This window comes from Nesoenas mayeri (assembly GCF_963082525.1).
Source record: "Nesoenas mayeri genome assembly, chromosome: 3".
Classification (NCBI taxonomy): domain Eukaryota; kingdom Metazoa; phylum Chordata; class Aves; order Columbiformes; family Columbidae; genus Nesoenas; species Nesoenas mayeri.
In genome coordinates this window covers 43,794,995-43,816,139 of record NC_137544.1, presented here as the reverse complement: position 1 = coordinate 43,816,139, position 21,145 = coordinate 43,794,995, and the positions used below count along the sequence as shown (strand labels likewise).

General features: G+C 34.4%; 1 protein-coding gene across 8 annotated transcripts in view; it reads left to right on the top strand.

The window, feature by feature from the left end:
• The window catches only part of ASCC3 (activating signal cointegrator 1 complex subunit 3), a 267,877-nt gene that overhangs the window by 53,087 nt on the left and 193,645 nt on the right, over positions 1-21,145 (top strand). For all 8 annotated transcript variants that reach the window (XR_013921970.1, XM_080341877.1, XM_080341876.1 and 5 more), the window contains 2 exons: positions 17,850-18,050; positions 18,510-18,650. Coding sequence is in view for 7 of the 8 variants with exons in the window: in XM_080341877.1 (XP_080198003.1) it covers positions 17,850-18,050; positions 18,510-18,650 (342 nt within the window). In the remaining variant the exon portion in view is untranslated. The remainder of the gene's footprint in view (positions 1-17,849; positions 18,051-18,509; positions 18,651-21,145) is intronic.

Sequence of the window (21,145 nt, the reverse complement as noted above, 5' to 3'; positions counted from 1 at the left end):
TCTGTCACTAACGCTCTTCTGCCATCTGTGGTGTTTCTTTTTCTGCTTTGTTACCCAGACCTTTCTACACTACAATCTGAACTACTGCACTGCAGTCACAGACTAAGTCCACCTGTGTCATCCATCTCATATTCTTTATTTCCTGCCCCTGCTGAACTGGGAGCAGGAGGCCGTGGTTTGCCCAGAGGGTGCTGTGCTGCACCTCTGGTGTTTAGGGCCAGAAGAGTGCACTGGATCCCACAGGAGGAGTTGCAAAGGAGAAAATGGTGCTGCATTTGCAAGGCACCAAATCCCACTTCCGTCTCGATTTGTAGAAAATTATTCTTCTTGGCATTTATTGTTATTTGGAGAGCTGTGTTTTCACTACGGCACAAGCACATGTGGCTTCTAAGTAGCTAGTTGGTCACATCAGTTTAGGCTGAAGCATTATGGTACTATTACTTGCCAAAGTGGCATGCTAGCTGGGTTGTTTCAATAATGAGAATTTTAAAAATGGAGTAAGAGCAAGCTTGGATTTATTAGCTTTGGCTGCTTGACATGCAGCTTGACCGTTACTGACATAAATTTTTTTTGTACTTACTATAAAGGTGTTTTTGTGCCAGCCTTTTTGCCAAATAAATATAGCTTTAAAGTCATAAGCTCAGGTCAGGGAAAGTTCCTCTTCAAGACTGTGAAAACAGGTTTTATCTAACAAATTGCTGGTGGTGAAAAATAACTTGAGCTTTTTACTTAAAGTGGGTATTCAGGGTAGGATTTATTTCTTTGTTTCATGTTATTTCCATTTCCTTTTACGAGCACTATTAATGGTCTAAACAAGAAATATTGTTGTGGGTTTTTTGTTTTTGTTTTGTTTTGTTTTTTTCCCTCAGCATTATGTGAATGAATTATTACAAAATCAATATTCCCTTTTTTCCTGTAATGTTTGCTTGTTTTTAGAATTGTACAAAGTATGTCTACCTAAAAAAGTATAGATTTTTTTGCATAAATTACATTTTTCACATTCAGAATGTTGGACAATTTATTCCAAAGTTGATCTTAGTGTATATTTCAGTTGTTTTTTTTCCAAACAGCAATTGAGAGTTGGACTGAATTGAATGGTTCTTAAAAATATTTTTAATTTTATTGAAATCTTCATTTATTGACTGAAATATATACTATAACATTGCTCGGAGGAAAGTTTACAATTTAAGTAATCATTAGTCCCAACTTAAAACAAGGAAACAAAGAAAGCCATGTAGGTCATGATACGATGGTTTTAATAGCTGGTAGTTTATATTACGAGACACCCTCATATTTCATGAGTGAGCGTCCAGTGAGGGTGGAATATGTGCAATAACAGATTAACAAGAATATTGGAGTTAAGATTCTGCATCTTAAAGCCTCCAGGTTCTGGCTTAATTTTCTTCAGTCAGTATATGAGTTAATGAGTATTTTAACATTACCTTAGAACACCAGATGCAGTATTTACATTTTCTGCATCAAATTATTTGAATATGTAACTTAGCTTCAGCTGAGGCTTTTGTGCATTGTGTTAATTACTCTTGCTTTGACTGAAAAAGAATGTGCTTTGTGCCAAATGAGCAGTTTATTGTCTGTCCGGTATAAAATGATAATATTTTCCTTTGAGAAAATTATTTTTCTTATTAGAAATAGTTTATTGACTTTTCATCAAAAAAGATCTGTTGCTATGATGTGCAAGCTCTAAAGCGGTCTTAAAACTCACCTATAATCTGAAGTTGGACATAGGCAAACGTGCTTTGCTGGCTACTAATTCACTGTTGGAAGATACTTGAACACTAAATGTAATATTTAAAAAAATATACCTTACTTGACTGTGGCATTACAATGTTTAGATATCACTGTATGCTTTCTTGAATGCGGAGTAGCTGTTTTCCTTTTGGCAATAGAACACATCCTTTCCATTGTGATAAAATTCTGACAAGTATTTTGAAAAACATTCTTTCTTTATTGTTATAACCTTTGATACTATAAATAATACCACAGCATTTTTCTACATTCATAAAACCTTTCTATTAGTTTAAATACTCAGATTATTTTGCCAGTTAGATTCTCTTTTTTTCTTTTTTTTCAACAGAATCAGTGATTTTACTGCATTCCAGATAATTAGCCTGATTTATTTTGAGTAACACCTTTAAAACAGAACCTATCTAAAAAAATTAAAGGGAGAAAATACTTGATATGGTAATTGAAATACAGGTACACTGCAGTGTTAGTAAGGCTTCATGAATGTTGTAGTACAACTTAATATTAATTCCAGAATGAAATGTGAAAGCCTGAATTCCTTGATTTATTGTGGCACCTGGATGTCCAGGCTCCACCAAGGCAGAGTTCTTAGGAGCAAAGCTTAAGAAGATCAGGGATTACAACTACCCTTCAGTAGCCATGAATTTGAGAAGTTGAAAACTAACTCTGAAAGTGAAGATGAGGAATGAAGTAGGTAGATAATAAAAGAATAAACAGGTAATCAGGAAATACTTTACAGATGAATGGTTTGCTAGATAATCTGAGATTGTCGTTCTGAACATGGTTCTACCTGTATCTACTTTCTCCTGAAATGAGAGTATTTTTGTATCTCTGAAGTGTGCATGAAAGCCATGAGGCTTCTTCCATTTTCAGTTCAGTTCAAGATCATCACAGACATAAAAAAAGACAGTAATATATAAATTTATATTTAAAAACATATTTACAAAATATATTATGTATATATACACAACACGGGTATATAGCCTGTATATAGGAAGTGTGTGTGTATTTATATTTCTTATTAATGCATGGTTGATTTTAAAAGTAGCAGATGCTTTTTAACAGACCTATCACCACTATTTTTATGTCCTCCCCTTTGTTTCCCTCAGTTTGCCAGATTTTTACTTTTTGATTTTTAAATAGAAAAAAGATCTATATGCAAATAATAGAGTCAAGGCAATCATGTCCCTTACAGAGATATTATGTAGGATTCAAAAAAAGAGAGGAAGATGATGAATAACTGGAGAGCAGCAGGAACTGAAGTGTGATCTTATGTCAGATTTTATGAAGAGCAAAAAGCAGCTTTCACTGAGCAGCAGCCCATATGTACTGAAACAATCTGTGTCAATCCACCCTTGTGGAAGCAATGCTGTAGTTCACCTATTTTGGGATGGGAAGGAAGGAAGAAAAGTAAAGGAAGTAAACACATCCTGCCACTCATGAATTTCAGGGCTTGGCATTATGTAATGAATGAGCTGGAAGCCTGTATTTCACCAAACTACATCCTCAGCATAATCATATGTTGTGGCTTTTATTTTTGATGTAATGTTGTGGACTGAATCACTGTGATGTGATAATTTAAAAGCAGATTATTTTTTTATAAATTATTTATGTAGAAATTTATATGGAGAAGCATTCACCAGAGAAGTGTAAGGAAAACAGGCTGTTATTGTTGCCCTGTAAGAATGGGGAAATAATGCAGATACTTTCTTAAAATTTAACATTATGGGGATTATTGGAGAAACCTATAAATAGCCACTTACATTCACATTTTCAGATTGTATAGTGTTTCCATGAGGTAAAAAAACAAACAGTGCAAGAACTTGCAATGTAACTTTTTCTTATTCCAAAATACTGTCTAACTCTGTGGTAATCCTGTCTTTTGGTAGGCTTGCAGCATGTTTCTTTGCTTTGGTTTGACACCGGGCAAGTTTGATTCTTTTAGAACCATGTTGAATGTAGGTTTCCTTTGCAATCCATGCTGATTTAGCTCATCTACATATGTTTTTCAAATGATTTTTCACAAAGGGGAAAATTATCTTTTAGGCTTCTCCTTGCTATTCAGCTATAATCTTTTCCTGTCTTGTAGTGTCTTAAAATTGACTGCTTAAAATATGATGTGATTTTTGTTGTTGTTGTAGTTCTTTAAGTTACCTTTGTCCCAGTAGCATGTGCAGTTTAAGACTGGTTTTTTTATAGTCTTGTGCTTTTATTCTTTCCAAGTTTACCAAGGCTATTGTCTTTTTTCTTTAAACATCAGTTTCTAAGCACTGTTAGGATAGTATATTGTATAATATGTTATAGCTTCATTTATTTGTGTTGACTTAACATGTTTACATACTCATATGGGAGCCTTTTGACATCTTGGGAGAAATTTGACGGTTGTGTTACGTGAATAAGCTACATTTAAGATGTCAAGGGTAGCAAGGGATGCTATGAAAAATGGATAAAAATGCTCTTTATTGTGTCAGTCTGGGTTGGTTTTGAGCACATTTTTATTTTCAAAGGCTTGATAGTAATGAAAATGTGGTAAACACTGGTAAATTTAGTTAGAACAAGAAAAAGTCCTTGTGCAAATGAAATAGTATTTTCAAATGTGCTTTTATTAGTGAAGGTGTAACTGAAACTTAAACATATCTCATTTAGAGGTACTCTCTTTATTCTAAGTACTTGTAATGTGCCCCTTTTTTCAATTAGAAGAACTTTGTGAAATCTGAGTTATGTCTTGGGCAGTACAAGTTTGAAGACAAGAACTATTAATTGACTATATGGTTCAAAGTCTAATACTGAGAATGTCTGAACTGGTGAGTATAGAGAACCTAATTTCTTTTAGTCTGTTCTTTAAACTAGCATGGCTGTGTCTGATAGACAAAACAGAAATTGCTGAAAAATATTTGGTAGATACTGTCATGTGAGAATTGCATATTCTTATGTTTACTTGGGATTTTGTTTGCTCCTTTTCATGCAGATTGTAAATATGAATAGGGAAATTCACTTTTTAATATGAACATGAGATAAAATTAGATGCATCTGATTTGAATAAAACGTTAAGCCTGTTTCATTTTCTGCACAGCTGCCAAGTGTGTGTATATTGTGTAGTACTGTCTCTGAAATGGTTGAAAATCTGATGGGAACACTTATAAAGGCAAACCAGTAAAGGGCACCAGCTGCTGAAAAGCACCTGCTGAGCCACTGTGGGAATAGATGCATCTGCTGGTAACTAGAAGTAATTTAACAAAGTACCTGCTTTTACCTGTCAGAATTTTAATTTGTGTAAAGATTCAAACAATGAAACTTGTTCTGAATACTTGAGAAAAAAAGATGTTTGGTTTGGTGTTTATTGTGCAGAAGATCACCACTTCTGAGCAATAGGTGTCTGTGAAATTTTCTTATTGAACAACTATTTTATGGTTTTGTTTTAGTAAAAGCAAACCCAGATAGGACAGCCAAAAGTCTCAGCTACCCTGTTCGTAGTGTCTTAGTGAAAGATGCAGTCAGTATGGAAGAGATTATCCTACCAGAGAGCGGCTTTCCAGTTTTTGTTAGGCTTAGTTTGAGAGATGGATCTCGCAGGGGTTTTGTGAGAGTGTATGTTTCTTTATTCATCACAGTGTATTTCTTTTGTTACGGATGATAATGCAGACACAGAAACATGTTTTACAATCGGAAGTCATTAGACGAATTTCCCAAATGTTTTTTAATACCGTTGTACATTTTGTCTTTTGATACTTGAACTTTGCTTGTTCCCACACATTGGTGACCTTACCATAAAACGTTTATCTTCCCTCTCCTACCTTTTATTTTCCTATGGTAGATCAAGTAGAAGAACTTCTGTGAATGCTGCTGGTTTAGTCAGGATTAGGGGGAACAAAATAATTGTGTTCTTGTAGGAAAAAAAAAAAAAAGACGACTGATTGTACTTTCAGTCTTGTCTTGTAGAATTAGTCTTTTAACATCTGTATTGTAAAACAGTGCTGCTGCCTTGGTTAGCAATAGTGTGAAATTAACTGAAACAGAAAAGAAAATTGAGTTGTAGAAAGATTATGACAGCAGTAGTTATTCTCCCAAGAATATTCTTCTGTTTTGCCATTCTTTCACTTTTACTTGATGTGTTAAAATTATTAGTAGTTTCAAATATAATTACCCTTCAGACCACTCAGTGTTTCTGAGTTTTTTACATACTATTAGGAAGAAGTAGTTTATACCATAGGTTAAGGACAAGCTAAAGTATATACTTTGAAAATATTATCCTGAAGTGGCTTCTACATGTACCATTAGAACGAATGTCTTTGTGTGCATAAGATAATATTGAGTTAATTAGAGCTTAAAAAAATGAAAGATATCTATATATTAGAAGTATATAAAATGGCAAAGTGCTGTTACCCTTCTCTCTTAAAGATAGGTTTACATTTGCTTTCAAAAACAATATTTAGACTCCAAATTTTGATGTTAAACTGAGTGTAAAATTGAGTGACTTTTAGTTGTTAAATTTTGTACAGTAAAACCAATGACCAATAAAAATCCAAGGAACATTTCAGGTAGACATGTTCTTCCACAGTGCAGCTGCATGTAGCTCAAAGAAATGCAGCTTTCTGGTTCATGGCATTTTTTTTCACTTGCACTTAATCACTGTAAGATTTGAAATCCAATTATTTCTACCTAGTGACTTTGCAGCTGTTGTGTTTGTTGACCTAATTAAATTATTGTAATAAGTGAAATATTTAAATTGAGAATGCAACTTTTTAAATGTTCATTTTTCATTCTTCAGGGAGGTACGTTTATGTTGTTGACTGAACATAGAGACTTTTTGGTATAAAGCACTTGCACAGATCTGTAAAGTTTTTAATGTCATTTTGATAATTAAGACTGGAGAGTGAATAATGTGCTTCTGCTGCACCCTGTTTAGGGGACAGCCATTTCTCAATGGAAATTCATAGTAGAACTGTAGAAGAATGCAGTAGTCTGTTTCACTTTGGTAGCGTACCTGAAGGCAAGCTTTGGTTCTTAGGAGTAATCAGTCTTCAAATTAAAGAGAAATACAGGATAGCATTTTAAATCCTAATTAATTATACTTGAGACCAAAATTGTTTTTCATGTTTAAGAAATGTAATTTCAAAGTGAGACTTTTCAAAGATGGGGGAAGCATACCCTAATTTCTGGTGTGCTGTAGCACTTAGAAGATTAACTGGCACTGAAAATATTTTAGATAAATTACAGTTTGCCTGATTTTAATGTTTGTCTGTAATTAGCACAAGTTTCAGTACTCTCCTTGAGACATGAATCTCTTATTGAGGATAAGAATGTCCCAGGTCTTTAGGTAATAGAAATGGGACTGAGATTGTCCATCAAGGGATTCACTTAGAAATCACAAAATAGTTTTTAAGTGTTTTTAAAAGGTTTTGATATAGAGAAGCTGCATGACTAAAAGATTGACTTTATATCTGATAGGCTATTCATCTCAGACTTGCAGTTTCCATTAACCTCAAGATCACACGGTAGCTACTAATATAGTGGAAGTTTTAAAATTTTTGAAGAGTAGCAGTTGTTTGCCTGCAGAGCAACAGGGAGCAAAGAAAGTAATGTGAAGTTCCTTAAAGTGGAAAAGATTGTTTTGGTGTGTTTCGTATCTTATCCTAACAAAACACTTTTTCTGAACTCTAGTTGGAAAATTGGAAGTATCCTACCAGTTAATCTAATACTGGAAGTGAACACATCAAATAAGAGTCTTCTTTTTTTTTTAATATGCATAAATAGGTGTGCATTGTATAATAAAAATATTTATTATAATAGTAGAAAACATTTATTTCCTCTGTAGCATATTGGAAATCAATCTGGAGAAGTGAAATAGGAACCTTTAATTTGCATGAAACTGTAGAGGAAGATGATTTTATTTAGCCATGCGTAGGAATTACATTTCATTGAACATAACATAATGAAGGAAACTTCTGTGCAAATATTTCTCCTTCTTTGCAGTTGTGACATTCTTTCAAATCTGCAACAAGAATATGGACGGAAAAGAATAAATCATATCTCTCTTGATATCATGCAGTTGTTTCAAAATTCTGCCAACTAGTTCAGAAGTGGGGATTGGTGCAATAATTGACTTTCAAGAAGTAGTTTGTGTGTACTTCCATATCATATCATAATCTCTTTATTTGTGAAAAGTCAGGTAAAACTGTTTTATATTGATTATATAAAAGGGCTTCAGTTTTTATGTTCCATGTTAGTAGAGTAACCTTTTTCTCACCAATAGCTGTAACTTATGTAATTGCTTTTACAATGCCCTTGTTATCTTCCTTTCTTATTTCTTGGGTTTCTCCCTTTGTCTTGCAGTGTCTATATTGAACAACTAGAAAAAAGGATTTCTGTATTAACTCTTTGATTACAGTTACTTTTGAGACAGTGTGCCTCTAACAGTGATTTTTTTTTCTCTTTCCTTTTTAAGAGAGACACTACATTTTCACAGGAAAATAAATTAAAGGTTTGATATGCCATCAGCAGAGCTAGGACTCTGTATACAGGTGTGAGAAATATGAAAGTGAGTGTTCTCTGAATGGAAAAAAACCCGTAAACTTGTAGCATATAAACATCACTTTCCTCATTGCTCCATCTCAAAGAGTCAGGGAGATGATGGTAGAGGAGGTGTCAATACATAGCAGGCCAGGAGGAGCCTTGCTGTTAAGGGTAACAATATTTTACATGTTTCAAACTTCACAGAGATTTTTGTATTTCATTCTTCCATGCTCTTAGCTTTGTATAGTATTACTTTTTTAAAACAATTTTCACAGAAACCCTCTTTATTTGATACTGTTAATATGGATGAAATGTGAGCAAGTTAAACTCAAATCCTTCTATCCTGATAAAATTTTAACTTTTGGTGTTATTAGGAAATGCCACAACTGTCACCAATTTTCCTTTTGCTATTTTCCTACTAGCTGCATTACTTCAAGGTAATTTTTCTGTGTAATTCACAAATGGCATCAGAAAGCTCTAAGAGGAGGCTGTGTTCTGTTCTCCATTTCATTGCTATAATCTGAAATAATTCTCTTGACATGAGATACTTTTGAGTTTACAATAGTGTCACTGAAATCGGAATCTCGTCTGTGTGTCTATTTGGATGCCAAAATTTCTTTACATTTGCTGTGCTATAGAAATAGTTGCTTTTATGGAAAAATCTTTCTGAAACACTTTGTTATCCATTTCCTCAAAACAAATCACCAGAGGGTATAATCATTGTGTCTGTAGTCTTTTGTCATGTTATAACTAGGCTGAGGAACGCAAAAATTCTCCCAGCAAGGGGCAGAGATTCCCCAAGCTATTTCAGCATTTTAACTCAGAGCAGTGACAGCCTTGGAGCAATGGTGCTTTCCCATCATTTCCATCAAACTGATTTTGGGTTTATACATGCAGAAATCTTCAGTTTTAATCTGCACATTGAACCAAAGGAAATGTCTCAATTGGTGTATTTTTAATATAAATCAATGACTGAATGATTCAGAAATCTATAGAAGATGTATGACTGCTGCAGTTGTTTGTGTAGTGTAGCTTGTTGAGGAAAGAGTTTAGATAATGTTGGTGGCAATATATGGATAGACTTAAAAGGATTTTTGTTGAACTTACTTCAGGCATGTTAGCTCTTAGCTGTCGTATACGAAATTAAATATTTTCCATAAAAAATCTTTTGAATAAATCTCTCTTCTTTCTTCAAGAGGGCAGATGGTTTCAAAACAAACACACACAACATGGGAGGAGTTTATTATTTGATTTGATTTTTTTTAATTGGCTGGTTTTTGTTTTTTTTTCCAGGGAGTACCTATGTTACCATGGTTAGTAGGATTTACTTTTTTTTCTTTTTAATTGAACTGTTCTGGACTTCCTCTGGATGGAGACTGCTTCTTTAATGAAAGTTTGTTTGTTGAAGAGCACTTGCTGTTAGGAGCTGTCCAGAATGTTCACGTTTCTTAGTACTAAAAAGCTGTCAGAAACATAACAGTTTCAGTATCGTGGCAAACATGAAGTCTGAAAGTCTGGAGGGGAAATGTTTAATCAGGTTTTAAAAAAACCAGCATTCCAAATAAACTAAAAATGTAATAATTTTTATAGTTGGTGTGCTATGATAGCTTTCCTTCCATTCTAATGTCAGACTTAATTTCTTGAGCAGTATCCCACATTCAACTAAGCAGGGATAGTCCTTTCATAGATGATGAACGTTTGTTTGTTTGTTTTTTCCTCTGGATACATTTTTATTCTTGTGGACTCCCTCTCAGAATCTAGGAAAATTATGCAGTGTTTATTTTGAGTTGAATGACACTAATACAACTTGAAGGTGTGAAAATTTCACTGGTGTCTGTTGGCTACTGCTACTTACATACCTATAGCGTTAACCCATGAATGTAATGATCATTTTCAAAATCAAGACTACATAGTTTTCTAGAAGATGATGTTTAATTCAAATTAAAATCATACTCAGGAAAGTCTCATGAGCTCTGAGTCTGTGTTCTATAGAACATCAGAGAATAATTTTACCCTTATGGCTCATTGTCTGTAATTTCTAGGATTTCTTTTTCTGGCTTCTTAATTTGACTAAGGGAATGGAGCATCTTCCATGTGAGGAGAAACTGAGAGCTGGAGAAGAGGAGGGTCTGGGGGCATGTTACAAATGTATATAAATATCTGATGTAAGAATGATTAACAAAGAGAGAGTCAGTACTGGGGCCTATATTATTCAATATATTCATCAACGATTTGGACGAGGGAATAGACTATACTGTCAGCAAGTTTGCTGATGACGCCAAGCTGGGAGGAGTGGCTGACATGCCAGAAGGCTGTGCTGCCATCCAGCGAGACCTGGACAGGCTGGAGAGCTGGGCAGGGAAAAATTTAATGAAATATAACAAGGGAAAGTGCAGAGTATTGCATCTGGGTGAGAACAACCCCAGGTTCCAGTATAAGTTGGGGAATGACCTATTAGAGAGCAGTGTAGGGGAAAGGGACCTGGGCGGGGGGTCCTGGTGGACAGCAGGATGACCATGAGCCATTACTGTGCCCTTGTGGCCAGGGAGGCCAATGGCATCCTGGGGTGTATTACAAGGGGGGTGGTTAGTAGATCGAGAGAGGTTCTCCTGCCCCTCTACTCTCCCCTGGTAAGACCACATCTGGAATATTGTGTCCAGTTCTAGGCCCCTCAGTTCAAGAAGGACAGGGAACTGCTGGAGAGGGTCCAGCGTAGGGCAACCAAGATGATTAAGGGAGTGGAGCACCTCCCTTATGAGGAAAGGCTGAGGGAGCTGGGTCTCTTTAGCTTGGAGGAGAGGAGACTGAGGGGTGACCTCATTAATATATATGACAGATATATAAAGGGGGACTGTCACGAGGATGGAGCCAGGCTCTTCTTGGTGACAAACAATGGTAGGACAAGGGGTAATGGGTTCAAACTGGAACACAAAAGGTTCCACTTAAATTTGAGAAGGAACTTCTTCTCAGTGAGGGTGACAGAACACTGGAACAGGCTGCCCAGGGGGGTTGTGGAATCTCCTACTCTGGAGACATTCAAAACCCGCCTGGACATGTTCCTGTGTAACCTCATCTAGGTGTTCCTGCTCCGGCAGGGGGATTGGACTAGGTGATCTTTTGAGGTCCCTTCCAATCCCTAACATCCTGTGATTCTGTGAGAGAGCCAGCCTCTTCTCAGTGGTACCCTGTGACAATACTAGAGGCAACAGGCACACACTGAAGCACATGAAATTTCATCTAAGCACAAGAAAATAATTTTTTACTGTGAAGTGGTCAAACACTGGCACAGGTTGCCCAGAGAGGTTGTGGACTCTCCATCCTTGGAAATATCTAAAACCCAAATGGACATAGTCCTGGGCATACTGATGTAGGTTATCCTGCTTTGAGCAGGGGTTTGAACTAGATGATCTCCAACCTAAATGATTCTGTGATGAGCACTAATAGTGTCATGGATAGCCATACCATGCAAGATTTGCTTTTAGTTTAGTCACTTGTAGCCAGTACAGCTTTGAAACCAGCTGCTGATTCCCTTGTGCCTTTTGTTCCTTCCATGTGTCTAACATGTTTTACTCCAACCTTCCTTTATAGCACATAACTCTGCAGGTACTACACTTTGGATGAGACATAACTTGTACTTACTTGAAGAAATTGTAATGCTGATTATGGCCAAAGCCAATGCTGAGCTCTGTTTGGTACGCTTGCATAATTTTCATGTCTTTATGTATGTGACTTATTCCTACAAAAATTGTCCCCCTAAGTCCAATGAAATCTCACTGATATGAATTGGTGCTAAATGGAGCAGATCCAAACATCATGCAGTTTTTCTTTCAAGTGTTATGAACCTTTGCTTAAAATGTATATACTACTGTGAAATAAAACATTTCAGTCTTTGAATGAGGTAGGAGATTATATTCTCACATAGTACACCTAAGATAATATAAAAATAATTTTACTTTTATGCTGTCTATATAGATACATTTTTATTTATTATTTTTTCTAAATATCATGAGCTACCACCTCCATGAAAGCAGCAGAATATGAAAAGTATCATCAAGGAGGGAGGGCATGGAAGTCTCCAGCTATGACATCCATGGTATTTCTGAGTGTATCTTCTGTAAGAATATTGTATTTTCACTGTCACAAAAAATTCCTTAAATGTATACCTGCATAATTAGAAAGATGGGGGAAGTGCTAAATGTTTGAAATTTGAAGGGACAGTGGAATTCCAAAGTGCAGCAAAGGGAAAATATGACCTAGAGATTTCTTAGATGTCATAGAATCATATAGAATCATAGAACCATTTCGGCTGGAAGAGACCCTCAGGATTATCGAGTCTAAAGTGCCAGCACTAAACCATGTCCCTAAGAACCTCATCTAAATGCCTTTTAAACACCTCCAAGGAGGGGCATATGAACTTTAGTTCCTGAGGTTTGCAGATGTTCTGTAAAACAGCATGGATTACTCATGCTATTACCAGTTAGATGAATTATATTTTTAATTGAAAGTGCAATAGGAAAAATGACTGCAGAGTGGAATTTGTTGCATCTGAAATATTTAAGGTACTTTGATTAAAATACATCTACATTAAAATTAGACCAATGAGTAGGGAAAATGCTGAAAGTTTAAACTTGGTTTATGAGTGCAATGGATTGTCTTTATGATAAATGGGTAGTAATTTTATTCTTTTGTTAGACTATGACAGAAGAAGTCATCATTATAGAACATTTATTTTAGGTGATTTTATGTTGTGGAAATTAGGACAGATGACTAACATTTATTTATTTCAGACTATGAGAAAATTTGTCTAGTATTTCATGAAAACTGGAAAAATTAACATGGATTATACAAAAGTCTCTTTTAGAATGAGGAATATAAAGAGGATGTCCTACAGATAAATCAGTAAAATAGGATAATTTTAAGGGAGATAACACCCAAACATATTTTCTGGATAAATTGCTAAAAATTAAGTATGTATATATTTTTTTCTAGTGTTGCCCTGCATAGATTAGTTAAGACAAATTATGCTGTGTCTGTGCCCACCAATATTGAATTTAGAAGCTGCTACTAAAATATTAGCATTGTACCTTGAAGTTGACTTAAGAGCGCATTGAGCCACCAAGTAAAAATTTGTGATACTGATTTTAATTTTATCTGAGAAGCTCTTTGTGCCAACTAGTATTAATGCATGAAGTGAGACTGAGAATAAAAGATCTCAGCCTTTAATGGAATTTGTAGTTAGCACCCTTTCGTTCTGGGTGAGGAATGAATGCTATAGGCCGCAGATGGACCATAGCAGGATTCAAAGGTGCACCTGGGGAAAAACGTGAGGATCTTCTATATCATATTTATTAAGTTCTGTAGAACTACAAGGTCTGGCTCATGAATTACGTGACTAAAACTCTGTCTAAAGTACTGATGGCATGTGCTATTTAGAACAGACTTATTATGGTGTCATTAAAAGAATTGTGTTTCTGAGCTGTAGCTTGCCTGCAGACTGAATCGTATGGTCTTCATTGTGAATATTACTTTAATGATTTAAATGACGCTTAGCAGTTTCATCTTATTTTTTAATTTCTGTTAGAGCACCAACACGTAAATCTATTTTTAATGAAATGACTAATTTAGAGTATCTTCATTAAGTGTAATTTCATTTACTTATATATGTGTTAGTAGTAATGGTAAATACCTGGGGAAAGTATTGGAAATCTCACTGGAGTAAAAGTAAAGGTTTTCGACATTCGGATCAGAGCTACCTAGTTTGTGGAATGAGTTGCTTCTCAGTGGTCTTTCACATTGATTAATGCTTATCTAAAAATGGCACCAACTTGGGCATGAAATTGTGTCTCAAGAATAGCACTTAGATTGTATTCTACTTAAACTTCCTTTCGTTTGTGTAGAATTCTAGGGATAAATCAGCTGTACAATAGAAAGCCGAAGAATGTTGCATCTCATTCACCTTCAGAAAAATCAAATTCTGCCATCGAGTGGCTACCAGTCCCTTAAGCAAGAGGGGATTTCACTGGATTATCTGAAAAAGAATTGGTCTGTAGAAGTCTTGACTGCCATTAATATGGCAGAGGGAAAAAAATATTTTCAGCATTCTAACTAGGTAGTTTGGGCAATTGACAAATTAAAAAAAACAGTCTTATAATAGGTTTGTCCAACTAAGGAGTTCTGTACATACTGTTGCATTTCTGTTCACTCTCTGTTTTATTCTTAGTGATTTTTAAGGGAATAACTACTGGATTTGGATTATGCACTTAGCTGTACTTACTGTTTGGAATAAAATGTAGTTTTGGGGAAGGATAATCTAAAATTTTTTCAACCAAATGGGGAGTTGGTTTGAAGATGTCTTAAGGTAGTGTTTTCTCTGGAAGTCCTTTCTCTTATAGCGTTTAAAATCCTTAATATGTTCTTGCAGAACCACCTTTCAATGAACATTATATATTGACTGTGCATTGTGATTGTGACTGTTTACTGATATGTCAGTGTCCGCCTTTTTGAGTTGCTTGAAAATGAATTAATGTGTTGAATGAAAGTCTAGAGTCTAGTCAGGATACCATTATTTTTAAAATACTTTTACTTTTTAACCAGTCTTTTATAGGTTTTATTTTTTTTATTACTCTTTATTCTATTCTTAATGTTCCTGTTTCAGTAGGCTTAGCATCTTTCCAGAAAACAAGCTGAGGTTGTTTGTTTTTCTAACCTGTAACACAGTTTTCTGTGGTACTTCTGGAACATCTGTTTGTTTATTGCTGGTTACCAAATCAGTCTTAATTCATGCTATTGCTACTTTCTAACAGGAAAAGTGGAGGGACATTATTTTTATTTATCTAAATATTTATTTATTTATTTATTTATGATAACAATTACATATCCCAGGGCTATAGTAGGTGTCATTTCTTCCAAACGTAGAGGAAAAATATGTCTTACACTGCCCGCTTAAAAAATTGAGAGAAGCTGCAACAATACAATCCTACAGGCAGTAGTGTAAGAAAACACTTAAAGATACATTTTATTTAGGGACATTAACAATCACATGACTGTAAAAAGACCTGTATGTGCAAAGCTACATGTGTTCAATTATGTAAGTGGAAAACTACTGTAGTTCTTTGCTGAAGATACTTGCACCTGACTTTACTTAGACAACTGGGTTTCTGCTTTTGTTTAAAAACTGCTTCTTTAAATAACGTACGTATTGTGCAATGTGGTGTTTTGTTAGTTCAACTCTTTAATCACCAGTTGTGTTCACAACTTTCTCTCCGTAGTAACTGTAAACAGTGTTTATCAGTGTGAACTTGATGGTGTTTATAATAGCTTCTAAAACCTATTAGGTGGAAAAGGAAAAATATAACCATTTTCAAAGACCTGTCAAGAAATCTCAAAATGCAGTAACAGGCAAATTAGAAACCTAAAATGACTAAGGAGGCCATAAAAAGAGCTGATTGAACCCTGATAAGCACTAAGGTAATCAGGAGGTCTCCAGGAAACCCATTAATACTTTGTAATAGTCTCATTCCTGAAGACGCAATGAGTTTTGAAGAGGATACACCAAGTAAACATTACGTGTACAAAACCTGGTGCAAAACAAATAAGCTTTCTCCCTACAATCTTGCAAGCAGAATAAACTGTGGAAGAATATTAAAAGTGAAAATTATTGTAATCCTGAAAGTCAGGCGCTGAAAAATTGAAGAAACTTGATGAAAAGTACTGGAAGTACTTGGATTAGATTTTTTTTTTTTTTCCTTTTTTTCCTCCACCAAAGACACTTAAAGAGTTTGGAACAGATATTTGAATATATTTGAGATGTGTCAGTCCTGTAAATACAAATGCAGTCTATTATTTGAATGGAACTTTTTTTACAATGTTGCACAAGAAGTTTTCAAACAGAAAGCTTTGCTGAGACAAAAGTACTGCTAATTTGTAAATAACATTTTCCGAAAAGAAATAGTGTGTTCATTGCATAGCATTTTCATTGACTTTTATGTCAACGAGTGTTGTTTTTCAGTATTTAAAGTCCTCTAGAATAAAATTACAATTGGCCAGTCGTTGAGTACGTTATGCCTCTACATCTAAGATTAGAGCTTCGTCATGTACTATGAAAATGGTGTATTATTAATTTAATATTATTATTATTTATTAATATTTAATAACTTAAATTTTTACTTTGCGTCTCAACATGTCTCATGAGGTCACTACCAAGAAGCTGCAGCAAAATGAGAGACCTACTGACACATTGTAAAGTTAAATAAAATAGTTGATTTGCATAACTCAGAAAGCTCTCATTCTGAAGCCTGCATAACTTGATGTAGTAATAAATTGAGTCCTGCTCACATAATTTGCTTAGAATTGGAAAGAATATTATTAGTATTGGAGAAACTATTACCACAGGAAATTACTGTAAATTAGCTAAAGTGACCAAAATAATGGAAAGGGAGATTTTCAGAATGTGCTCTCAGAGCTGTACTTTTGTGGTGTCCTACAATTAAAGTAAAAATGATAATTGTAAAAAATATCAGTAAGATACTTTTCGTGATTATTTGTAGAAGCAGTGGAGGTAGTTAAATATGTAGAAATGAAATAATTTCTGTGTTCTGCACTCTCTTTTAACTGTCTGTGAAAAGTAACTAACAAAAAGCAAGTTCATTACAAAGTTAACTTTTTATCTTAAGGATCTGTTCAGTTGCAAATGTTTTAGAATCTTCAAATGCAGAAATAGTAACTGGCTACAGCAATTCTTTCTTGGTGAAAATCTCATTTTTCAGAGATACTAGGGAGAATAAAAAAATATATATTTTTATAAATTATTATTTCTACTTTATAAGATTTAAACATACACTAAGCTATAATAACTATAATTGCCTATATTAGCTACATAATTTAATTTTTGAAAACATTCTCTAAGTTTATTTGAGACTGCATCCAATTATATGTTCCTTTTGGAGCCTGCAGTTTGTTGTAAGTATTCTTGGACAAAGGTCTGAACATTAACACGTGCAAGATGGAGATTTCCTCAGAAGCAAAGAGAAAGTTGTTACTGAATTTTGTGTGTATTTGCATAATTAAACTTTATTACACAAAATTAATGATAGATAATTTTTAAATCATCTGTTTCTTCAGCAAGTTCCTGTGTATTGCTGCCTCTTCTTCCATTTGAGTAGTTGTAGTTTGTAATCTTCTGTTTTAAGATGTATATTCTTCTAATCTGACTGTTGCTGTTTTACTGATGTTTAATGATCAATAGGTTGTTGTTTTACTGTACATTAGTTTTGGTCACAGTCTTGATTGAAAACAAATGCTGAAGTAGTATACAGCTAAAGATTTTAATTAATTTTAAGAGACATTATTCTGCTGTATATTGTTTTCCTTATGAAGTCAATATTTGAAAGTTGGGCAGGAGTGGTATCCTCAGAATAAAAACCTTGGAATAATAAATATATTTCAACATGTATCGTAAGTTTTGTTACCATGTGTTCGTTTTTGTTTGTTTTTTTAATGATTCATACATGTATACCCACACACATACATATGAAAAACCCAGAACATATGTGTTTGTTTGTTTTTTTTAACAGATTGGACAACTTGCTTTTAAAGGCATGAAAAGATTAAATCGAATCCAATCTATAGTTTTTGAGACTGCCTACAACACAAATGAGAACATGCTGATCTGTGCCCCTACTGGAGCTGGGAAGACAAACATTGCCATGCTGACAATCCTTCATGAAATTCGCCAGCATGTCCAGCATGGTGTTATCAAAAAGGATGAGTTTAAGGTAGGAATGTAATGAACCAAGTAACAGCTTTTAAGTTGTAACATAAAACCTGTTATATGTTATATGTGGAATATGAAATCAGGAAGTTTTCAAGGGTATTAGACTTTTCCAAGTCAAAGCTAAGGCTAGTGTTCATTTACTTCATTACTGTTAGAGCTATTCTTATTTGTGTCCTAAGAATCTTATTATGTGAGTAAAAAGCTATGAAAACGCGTTTAGTTTTGATGCAGAACCAATTTTCAAAGTGATGAGGCTGTATAAACAAAAATCCATTGTCCTTTAAACAGCTGCACAGTTATCCAAGAAAGGTAACTACTTTTCATATATCACTATTAAGATTTTTCACTGTAAGTGCCTGGCATCATATTTCACAATAAATTGTGATTTGTAAGGGTTGCCATGAAACAAACGATGCTGTGGGGTTTACTCATTTATCAAGCCTGTGTCCTTTTGGTGCAGATTGTGTATGTTGCTCCTATGAAGGCTTTGGCAGCTGAAATGACAAATTACTTCAGCAAGCGTCTGGAACCACTCGGCATTACTGTGAAAGAATTGACCGGTGATATGCAACTGTCAAAAGGTGAAATTCTGCGAACACAGGTATGCTTAATGTGTTAAAATGTCTCTGTGTCTGTATTCCTATCTCTTCATAGGTATATTCATCTTTTTTCTTAAAAACTTTTTGTGAAAGTATTGATGAAGCAGCTGATGTGTTATTACTGAGTCTGTAATTACACTGGTTATGTTCTAAACTGTGACTTTGAATTCAATGTGATTAAAACACTAATACATCTGAAATATCTTCAGTAATAGGCTCATTAACTTTTGGGTTTCTCCCATTTAGTCTTCCTACTATGGCACCCCACTTCCGTATAACCTCTGTATAAAATCTTACCTGATTTCTAACTTGTGACCTTAGTGGATTGTGCCCCCAGCCTTTCAGGATTACAAACTAGGTATTGTGTGTATGTGTTTGCAAGAACCTAACATTCATAATTTCAGATTTGACATTCTCTGATAATAATCATCCTTGAAAAGTTGAAGGTCTGGTCTGCAAATGGCAAATTCTAAATAAATTTGAAATACTGTAAAAACATTGTTGTAAATATGTCAAAGTAGTACCTTCTTTTTTATTAAAAAAAAAAAGTTAATAAAGCTGTAGGTTCCTGTTAATGTCTGTTTTTACTTTTCCTTTTTAAGGACAAATGAGGAAAAGTATAAGACCATTGCTAGGTTAAACATTTGAACATTCATAGCTATTAATAAAATTTGCTTTTTTAGCCCCATAGTACTGCTTAGATGTAGATTTTTCTGTTTTAGCAGATGCTTCTGGTCACATTTATTTCAGGCAAATGCTTTTTGTGTCAGTGAAATATTTTTGAAAATATTATGATACTTTTATATCTATTCTTACATAAATTTCCTTGCAGTTACCATTCCTTCTCCTACCTAGTCCAATAGATAGAATAGGACTTGGTTGTATTATCGACATGAACATTTATAAGTGTAAGTTGGAGTAATTATTGGTTCAGATGAGTTATGTTTTGCTAGTCTTAGCTTTGATGTATTTTACGTTTTTATGATAGGACTAGAGAAAACTCTTCACATGACAAGAAAAGATGTGTGTATCTAATTAATAATAAAGAGAACCACTGCAGTAACCTACGAAGTCCTGCATAACAATCTTCTTTATTAGAAGACGTATATGCATAAATATTGATGCGTATAGTCACAATGGTGTGGCAACCACTAAATAGCAAACCAATATAAATGAGTAACAGCAATATCACTGGTGCTTTATCAGAATTACTTTACAACGGCATCTGCTTAACATTTGGGTTTACAAAATAGAAAACTTTTCAATAGGTACTTTTGATAATTGAAAATATTTCCAAATTATCTTTTAAAATTGCTGTTTTCGCAATACTTTTCAGCTAGGGCAACTAATCAAGTAGGTCAGAGTTTCAATAGTGAGACAGCATGTGTAATCACTGCCAAAACTGAAGTGACAGTGGAAAAGACTGCTCTGAATGTAACTGAAGAGTTGGATGAACAGAATAAATGTAGAATGGAAAAGTGCTATTTTCTCTTGCTAATTAGCAATGCAATTCTTAAAATAATTGCTAAATCATTACTGCTTACATCCAGTAAAGAAGTAAGAAAAAAAACCCAGGCATTATTAAGAACTGTGTATGGAAAATTACTTACAAAGTTGAAATTGTATTACACTAGTGATGGAAAATTATTCATTATATACAAAGTGTTAATTTAGAACAACGTAGTAACTTCAGTGTAGACAGGCTGCCTGCTTCAGCAAGCTCTCCTGTTTCAGTCCAAAATACCACTAGTAGCATAATTCTTCATTTGCTTTTGGGAAAGAGGCTAAAGTAGATTTATGTGTGAAAATCAAGAAGAAATGACAAGGGGAGGACCTAGGTTAAAATCCTTTTATTTTCCTGCTATGCACTCATCTTATTGCTTTGAAATTTATTAATTTCAAATACTGTTTAAGAATTTCTACATTTTATATGTACTTCATAGGATGGAAACACTGATCTGAGGTGTAGTGTATTTGTAGTTCCTAAACTTTTTGGGGGAATGGAGGTGGAAGAAAAGTGGTCTTCAGAAGAGGACAAATTTGGAAACTATTATGTTGTTTGTGACTTGAAATTTAGCTCCTAGATTTTCAAAGGAACTACAATTAAAACATTGATTAATTTCAGTTTTGCTTTTGCATCAACAGTAGTTTTGCTTCTTTGCACTTCAAAACACTAGAAAGGTTAAAAAAATTATAAAGTCCAAAAATTCTGGGACTGTGAAATATTTTTTGTTTTGTTTGTTGTGGCTAGCCAGTATTTTCTTATGATTAATCAGAACTGTAGGAGGTGCAGAGGAGAGAAAACACCAATCCAGGAGTTGCCGATGCAACTGCTGCTACTGTTCTTGCTGACTCTGGAGCCCAGCAGTGGGCTTTGTTTAATCCTGGCTTATGAAAGTGCACAGAAAATATATAGCCTTATTATAAACTGGGGAAAGGGCACACACTTGTTCTGGATCTTGCTTATTACTCTTTGCATGTATTGTTTCCTGTGAAA